We start from the raw sequence: 8933 nt of genomic DNA, 5'->3' as shown, positions 1-8933 counted from the left end.
TTAACTTCATGGCCGGAGATTCATGCGGCTCGAGCCCGTGGGCACCGCAGTTTCATAGTACAAATGGTTTAGGAAGAATTAGTTATGCAAACAACTAATAGGAAGTGCATAGATGTTACCAGGAGATAGTAGAAATGTTACATGCCTGTTCCTCTGCAAGTATTAGTTGGAATCCCTACCATTCTGACCCCATCAAAACAAGACCAGAACGTTTATTATCAACTATTAAATATTTGGATTAAACCAATGAAATTACCACCGTAATGCAAGCTTCTACTACTTGTGTATACTTGTGTCTTACTGACAATATTCTAGAATAGATTCAGAAACATCGCTTGTCATTCAAGTGCAGCCGGCTTGTAAGTAATTTTATTACAGCCTACCTTCTCAATGAGCTTCAGTGAAGACAACATATTGGCAATGCAATCTCCTGACATTAGATGTATCACCAATAGAGGAAATAAAATCAGCTTTCTTTTTTATCAGTACCCATACTCATACAGCTGCAGAACTAAATAGAGGTAATGTAAGTACTAACTTCTTATATTGGACTCCTCATGGCCTTCTCCAAGGAGGAACTTTGCAGCTTCATCAAGTGAGATCACGTCAACCTGTTCAATGTACAGATGTCATCCCATCAACCATAGTTTCACACATCATGAATCTTCAAATGAGAAGCTAGGAAATACAGAATTCCCACCTCCATGATGAGGAACAACTTGTACACGAGCATGTTCTTTCCCTTATCTTGGTGCTCCCTCTGCAATGTGACCTTCAGATTTCCACTATGAAGTTACGTTAACTAAAGGTTGCAGTGGTGAAGCACAGGACAGGACTTTGTCGTGTGTGCTGCTCAGAACACGCCGAGTCTGGCCAGGACTTCGTCGTGTGTGCTGCTCAGAACACGCCAAGTCTGGCCAGGACTTGGTGACGAGCATCTTGATTAACTTGGAAAGCGTGGCTATGGCAGTCAGCATCCTTGACGTTATGTGGTCTGCAGTTAATTTATCAGCTGAATAAAAGTAGGAATCCAAGAATATTAGCACCCAACAGTTTAGAAATTTTGTTTATCTTGATCTGTTCATCTGATTCAAATTAGGAAGATGAAGAGAATAAGGCTAAGGCACATTACTCCGATCCGTACCCTGCACGCACACACGCAGAAGTAGCACTCAGCGGAGACGACTCAGGAAGGTAGGGGAAAGGGAGGCATGTGACATCGATGGTGATTTACCAGTGCAGTGCATGCCGAGGAAGGCGAGTGGCAGGTGGGAGCAGATCACAGCGCCGGCATGAGACTCATCCATGTGGCTCCCATGCGCCACCGTGACCGGCCGGCCGTCTTCGTCATCTAAGTCGAGCTACCCGGCCTCATCCGCACAGGCGCCATGGGGTGTCCGAGAGAAAAAGATTAGACAGTAGTGATTACTCAGTTTGTGATGAGTCAGTTTTAACCCGTAAAATAGCGGTATGTTTGATACTCCTAAGATAGCAAGGCCGATGTCACTCTCAAAACACTTTGTTTCTACGTTACCATTTATTCGATTTTCACAAGTAACATCAGTTTTTACTACACCAGAACATCAACTATAACTTAAGAAGGGAACTAAATGGACATACTTACTTAGCATTGATATAGAAGGTTGCTTGGGGAATCATCCAAGGCAACCTCTGTATGCAAGCAATTGGGAATAATGAGGATATTCACAAGTAACATCAGTTTACTACACCAGAACATCAACTATAACTTAAGAAGGGAACTAAATGGACATACTTACTTAGCATTGATATAGAAGGTTGCTTGGGGAATCATCCAAGGCAACCTCTGTATGCAAGCAATTGGGAATAATGAGGATACAAGTATCAGCTAACACATCGCATTTAAAATTCCAACCATATATGAATTATTGGATTAATCGGCAGCCAACACACCTAGAAAGCAACACTCCCTTTCAGATTAATAACCGAGAGATCTTGCTCGACATAATCCCCTGGATATATTGGTATAATTAGGAACATTGTTTGCTTCAGCAAAGTGGCCCAATGGTTTAAGCGTCGCATCAGAAGCAATGTGTGACAATAGCTGCTTAGACATATATTGAGAGTACATGCTGTTGACGAGACCATTCACAGGGCTTTGATTTAACTCTTTAGCTACTTGGTCACCATTATCTCGTGTATTTGAGCTAAACACTCGCAACCAGTAAGCCACTTCAGATGTACAAACGGAAAACATCAAAAATACTGAGAGTTGTATCCTTTTTATGTTTTTTATTTTGTTGTACACCCTTACACACAGGTGCTTTACATTAAAGGAAAGACTCAGATATTAGAGCTTGATTTATTTGATGACGAGATCAACTATGTTATGAAAATCAGCACTTGTAAGTCAGAAGAAACTTAAGTATTACTATGCTGAGACTTTTAATTACTCTAAGAACATGTATATCAGAAAATTTGACAACAACTGCAAGAATTAAACCACTAACTCCTTCACCAAAGAGGTAAACGCATCCTCTGACAAAGCCAAATCAAATCGCAGCCATCTCAGCAACAACCTACAAAAAAGTAAGAGGAACAAACTTCTGAAAATCGTATCACACGGAGTTGTCAGATATAAACCACAAGAAACATCAATTTAGAAGAAGCTTGTGCATTGTATGTGTACCTCAATTGCAGGAATCCATTGTATGTTTCCACTTCGGATCTAGCACCTTCTTGTCGTGGTTCGGTCGCTGCACAAGAAACAAAGAATCCATCATCGGCGAGAGCGATTTATATAGTGGATAGTTTCAGAAATCGCACGAGGTTCTCTTACTGTCGAGGGACGGAGGGAATACTTGGAGAGATGCAGCTCAAACCGTGCGGCCGCGTCTACATCGTTGGCGTCGACGGGGAGCGGTGGCCTACGTCCCTCGGCGATGTAGGCGGCGACGGCGGCGCGCGCGAGGTCAGCCATGGTGGCATCGGCCCCCAGCACGACGTGCACCGGCCACAGGCTCCGCTCCACCGTCACATTCACCAGCAGCCTCGTGAGTCGCCGCGCCCAGTAGCGCCGCCGCCGTCGCACATGATGGGAGTCGCGCTTGGTGGTCGGGTGGAGGAGGAACCAGATCGAGTGGGGGAAGGCAGAGGCTGCTAGGGTTGGATGGGGGTCGTCAAGGTAGGGAAGAGCGAACGGGCGCGCGACCGCTTGACGAAAGGAGTGCGATGTCTATGCGATATAGGTGGGTCTGGCCCACGTGGACGATGAACGAAGAAGCGCGACGACGAAAGCAATGACGAAACGTATTGCGGAGGCAGAATAAGGAACCACTTTAGTCTTTTTAAATAGTAGAGAAACAGGTCCATCTGGGTCCAAGACGCATTGTTTGCTTGTGTGGAGCCTATGCTTGGCTAATCAGTTGTTTAGACTAGCCATGGTGCTAGTATCATAAAAAGTATCATGCATATGCCACATTGGCAAAAATCTGCTGTGGCGCTATAATTAATGAGGAGAGATATGCTAGTGGTATCATAATATGATACTGTATCATAACACGTGAAATTAGACAATTTAATGTCAAATACATCTTATACACACAATTGCATTGAGATTCTACAAAAAATTAAACGAATGTGGATTTTGTACACACAAGCATGTGTGTGGGTGTACTCTGTACCCTTGATGAGTTTCTTGAGATTCGTGTTGCTGCTGGTCGGCTCACAGTTCTATTTTTCACCTCTCATTTTATCCGTCACATCCATCTCTGCTTTTCTCTGCCCTTTCCTTCGTGCGACCCGGCGATAGCTTAGGCTTTATCCATGTCTTGTACCGCAGGCAGAGATGTTGTTCGGCATGCTGTTGCTGCACCTATCCAAGACAGAGACCTGCCCTTGGGGCACTCCGGCGAGCTCTCCCCCGGCTCGACCGTCGATCCCGCCATTCTATTTCGCGCTTCTCCCCCACCATATCCCCCATGCCGCCCTTGTTTTCCGGCGCCCTTCGCCGTGACCGGAAGTCCCCCCGTCTACACCGTCCTCGCTCAGCGCCGCCGCCGCTAGCAACCAGGGGGAAGGCGGCGAGATGAAGAACCTGAAGCTTGTGACCAGGCATTTCCCCTTCTCACCTCAACTTCCTCAGCCCCATTTTCTCCCTCGCCTTGCCGCCGGCAAGATCCCAGCCTTTTCCTCCGCCTCCCATCGTGTGAGCTCGCGGCCCAATCTGCGCCGCCTGCCTTTCGCCGCCGCCGGCTCCTCCGCGTTGCAGCTCTCCACCTCCCGTCGTCTCCGCCATGCCGCCAGCGCATGTACATTACGTCACTGCTGGAGCTCCTTTTCTTCTCTCTCTCTCCACTGCTCCCTTCACTCGCTGATGTATACTGACGGCTCTTGGTCTGCGTGCAGGCAATGGCTGCCGGAAGAAGTCCAGGAGGAACACTTCCCCTGGGCTTGGAAGGTACCCTATCGGCAGGTACAAGTGGATCATTTTTTCATTGGGTTTTGGAACGTCCGATGCTGCATATTTGTTTGATTTTATCTTGTGCATTTGCATATATGTATATTCTTGTGACAGAATCGAGAGTATGGTGTCTGATGTGTTCCAGCTTGATTAATTTCGAATACAAATTGTAGTATTTTGTCTCTGTATCATCTCTCTCTCCCACTGAGGATTTGCTCTCTGATGTGTTCCAGCTTGATAAGTTTTGGATCCAAATTGCAGTATTCTGTCTCTTTGTCATCTCTCTCTCACTACGGATTTACTGTCTGATGTGTTCCAGCTTGATAAGTTTTCGTCCAAATTGCAGTATTCTGTCTCTTTGTCTTCTCTCTCACTAAGGGATTTGCAGCATACGGCAGCACTTTTTTGTTCAATAGATGATCAAGATTTTTTCCCAGTATTCCGTATCTCTATCTTCTCTCTCTCACTAAGGATTTGCAGCATACGGTAGCACCTTTTTGTGCAATATAGGTGATCAAGGTTTTATCCTGATATCTGCACCAAATTATTTCCAAGTTGATGGCTTAACTTACACAAATATGTAAAGGGTGACACGGAAAGCAATTACTGTAAATTGATTTGGAGAGTCACTTTGCAACCATGAACTGAATGGTGAACAAAACAAATCATTTTCTGTTTTTTTTCTAAAGTTATATTATTGGCAGATGCTAGCGGGGATGATGGATGAACTCAGAGGAAATTGCGGAAAATGTGCAAGGAGGTCTGGGTCGAAGAGATGATATGGAGCAGATGCATATGAGCCATCAAAAGTGTAACGAATCATCACATCGCAACATCCTCTAGTATGCTATGCAAGATCATGCAGCAGAGCCACTGAAACATGGACCATGGAGTGGGATAAAAACCTTTGCAAAGCGTTCCAGTCCCAGCGAATGCACTGCAAACTTTCCTTCTAGTATGCTAGGCAGCTTTGTCAAAAAGAAAGCAGCTAGGCAGTACTCAGCAGAGAACTGATTCATGATGGAACGAAAAACACAGGAAAGCACCATGTTTGGCACTGCCGGCGGCGCCGTATGCGCCGTGCAAGTCCACCAGGCCTCCGCATACGACGAAATTCTGGGTTGTAGTATACGGTCTCCATGGCCAGGTGCGTGGTGAAGGCGTTGTCCGGGCGCCGGCGCCTACGCCGCCCATCCCCACGGCCATCTCGTGCTGCTCCAGCTTCTGCGCCCGTCCGCCATGTCGGAGGAGCGCACCTTGTACTCGAGTGCCGCAAGAAGCTCATCGACTTCCTCATCCTCCGCCGCCGCCGCCGACATGGTGCAGGTAGGCGAGGAAATCAATGGAGGCGCGCGCGAGGAAGGAGTGGAGGAGAGAATGCTGGACAAGAGGTTAGGGATGGGGTGCATGACGTGTGAGAGAGGAATCGCTAGGCCATCACTCCGGGAATCCTGCGTCTCAAAGCCGTATCTGGTGGCTTTCTGCCTCTTTTGCTGGACCCACAACCTTTGCAAAATTGAGGGAAATGGTTTCCATGGATTTCTCACATGCCACTCATCCGAATCTCAAAGCATTGGACGGCTGTGACAACATCCACACTCATGCTTGTAAGCACAAATGTATTTCCGAACACTCATTCACATAGCAAAGTAATCATGATCCGGCGAAAAAGATAAGCCATTCGGTGCTAAAGTAACATATTCATCACCTAGAGCGGGCACTATCTGGTGCGCCGTACATGGCTGGTAGTTTTCGGCCAGCACCGCTAGCGCGGTTGTGTAGTTTTGTCCCTTTTTTCAGTTTCTGGATTTCTTGCGATTTTCTTCTAGTCTTTCATTTTTTTGCCAGTTTTCCATTTTTGTTGGCCAATTTTTTTTAAAAAAAACACGAACATCTTTTTTGTAATTTTGAGATTTTTTATAATTTAAACATTTTTAGATTTGAATATTTTCAAATTTAATTTTTTTTTAATTTGAATATTTCCTAGCATGGTGTAGTCCTATCTGCTTCCTAGAATGGTGTACTCCTATGTTTTTATGCTAAACCCCAGGAAGCACATATTTGGTACTAAAACACATATTTTGGTAACAAAATAATTAAACCTGAACTTTTTTCAGTTTTGTGTCGAGTCATTGAAAAATATTAATGCATTTCTCAATCTTATAATGTTTCTTAGTTCCTATGTATGTGCTTCCTGGGGTTAACTACCAAATATGTGCTTTGGTACCATTTGTGACATGTTTCGAACTTATGTACAAAATGTTTCCATGTATCTATTTATGAGCGGAAATACCTTCTTTACACAACAATGGCAATGCTTCGGTACAACTATATTCCTCTTCAACAATTATCAAGCTGTGTTTCCAATGACTCGATACCACCAAAATGTAGTAGTATTACATGAGGCATGCTTTAGTGGTAAGGACAATACGTTTTTGAGAACATACACGCATGCTTCCTACCTTACACTTACTCTGCGAAAACATTGTTTGGTTAAACATTGTTCATTCTTCAACATTCATAAAAGTTGTGCTTCAAAATTCAACTATATAACTTTATAGCAAAACCGAATCATGACATTGCTTGGAGCAAAATTTGACTGAATTATGAAGTGTGGATTGTAGCGTTGGCCGCATGTTTATTGTATGATGGAAACAAGTTTGGGTTGAAAAGGAAGCATCCTATGTTGTAGATTGAATTATGCATATATGAAAGTAAGAGGTTAATTTTGAAAACCATTGTGAGAGTGTGGGCCTGAAGCAACGAGATTAACATAAGGTTTTTTTATGGGTGTGATTAACGGAAGGGGGCCGCTATTTAATTAACATCTAAAGGTATAATTGTTGCATCCTCATGGAGCTCTCACAGACGTTTGGATTTTCGGCCGTCCGATCGAGCTGACGTGACGCGATCTCGGCCGGCCGTTCCGTCCAGGGCGCGAGGCCCTCGCGCGAACCCACGTTTTATCCATGGGTCGCGAAAAGCCCCGCTCGGCCCGATCTCTCGCTAGCCCTCCACCAATCGCCACGCCCCCAATCGCTCCCCAATCCCCACTCCTCGGCCCGTCTCCTCCCCTTCCTCTCCCCTCGCGCCCCCCATCCCGCCGCCACCTCCATCTCCTGCGCGGGCGATGGGCGGCGCGGCCGACATCGGCGCTAGCGACGAGGGCAGCGCGGGCGACCTCCGCAGGAGCTGGCATGGCGGGGCGGCTTGGGGAGGAGGAGGAAGTGGAGCTCCGGCGGCCGAGCCGGCTGCAGCAGCGCCGCCAATTTAACATCGCGGTGGGTGATGCCAGCGCTTGGCGATGAGATCGATGATCCCGGAGGCGAGATGAAGGAAGGCGCGTCGCGCGAGAGGCGAGCCTGGAGAGGTTGGGGGAAGCTCCATGACGAGGAACCAGCACCGCCACGGATCCTCCTCGCCGGCGACGCCCACGGCCTCCTGCATCAGCTTTTCAAGCGCATCTAAAGGTGGAGCACGTGCTGATGAACAAGGACAACGAGCCAGGGTAATTTGCCTCCCATCTTGATCTCTCTCTTCTCCCTCTCTCCATTTAATCCCTTAGTTTCTTATCTCTATTTTCGAATGCTCCTCGTCTCTATTTTCGTGGTCGCGGCGGCCGGGCAGCATGGCGCGTGCGGCGGCAGAGCGCATGGTGCCTGCGGCCAGATCGCAGTTCCCTGCGTTGCTGGTCCGATTTTTTTTTGCTAGATTGATTAGCTAGCTAGCTCCATATCTAGATTCGTGGTTTGTAGTGTGATTTTTTTGCTAGATCGATTGCTAGCTAGCTTCATTACCTAGATCCATGGCTATGTGATTCTTTTGGTAGCACATGCTCAAGCTCTTGGCTAGATTAGGTTGCCGTGTGATTTTTTTCCTAGCACATGGTCAGGTTCTTGGCTACATCAATTAGATAGCAAGATCCATTATCTAGGGCCGTGGCTCTATGATTGTTTGGGTAGCACATGCTCAAGTTGTTGGTTTGCTTGGTCTAATTTGACTCTATATTATGGACAGGTACCAGAGAAGATACGTGACTTGAAGTTGATATTTGGCATGATGGCATCGACACTTGAGGTGATTTATCTTTCTTTTCTAGATTTCCTCTTAGATGACTGCTGCAATGTCACTTGTTTATTTGTTATGCAACTACTAATATCGCTGAATTGTTGTTTTCTTTTTCAGTGTCGAGCTTTCTAATTATCTTTGACCATGGAAGAATACAAACTGACAAATACAAGAGCCAGGTGAACATTATTCCTAACTGAGCATTTTTTTACTTATTTTCTCCCTCTTTGGATTTTCTCCTCAAATGTTATTTATTTCTCTGTGATGAAGCACTTTTACTATTGAATGCAAAGTTAGTTGATGTAAAGGATCTTATTTTCCCCTTTGGGGTCGACGGTGTACTACAAAATTGCTCTAGAATATTGCTGGAATAGTTCTTATTGTTATATAAGAAGTGCAGATTTAGCGACATGTTTTAGCAGTC

General features: G+C 45.8%; 1 protein-coding gene across 1 annotated transcript; it reads right to left on the bottom strand.

Annotated features, from left to right (window-relative positions):
* Nucleotides 1–319: 319 nt before the first annotated feature.
* LOC124698558 lies at nucleotides 320–2468 on the bottom strand. Its single transcript, XM_047231044.1, has 4 exons — nucleotides 1974–2468; nucleotides 701–747; nucleotides 539–611; nucleotides 320–430 (listed from the first exon to the last, which is right to left on the bottom strand). The coding sequence occupies exons 1-4, from the start codon at nucleotides 2125–2127 to the stop codon at nucleotides 339–341; spliced, it is 366 nt and encodes a 121-aa protein (XP_047087000.1). The 5' UTR covers nucleotides 2128–2468; the 3' UTR covers nucleotides 320–338.
* Nucleotides 2469–8933: the final 6465 nt, after the last annotated feature.

Source organism: Lolium rigidum, chromosome 3 (genome assembly GCF_022539505.1).
Source record: "Lolium rigidum isolate FL_2022 chromosome 3, APGP_CSIRO_Lrig_0.1, whole genome shotgun sequence".
NCBI classification, from domain to species: domain Eukaryota; kingdom Viridiplantae; phylum Streptophyta; class Magnoliopsida; order Poales; family Poaceae; genus Lolium; species Lolium rigidum.
This window is presented reverse-complemented; position numbering and strand designations above follow the sequence as displayed.

What these genes read in the sequence shown, in the direction of transcription:
- LOC124698558 (XM_047231044.1), bottom strand. Translation starts at nt 2,127, where the DNA reads ATGGTCTCGTCAACAGCATGTACTCTCAATATATGTCTAAGCAGCTAT. An exon ending in AGGGGATTATGTCGAGCAAG is followed by an intron (nt 748 to 1,973) that starts ATCTCTCGGTTA and finishes GGGAGCACCAAG; the next exon opens with ATAAGGGAAAGAACATGCTC. An exon ending in AGTTGTTCCTCATCATGGAG is followed by an intron (nt 612 to 700) that starts GTGGGAATTCTG and finishes TACATTGAACAG; the next exon opens with GTTGACGTGATCTCACTTGA.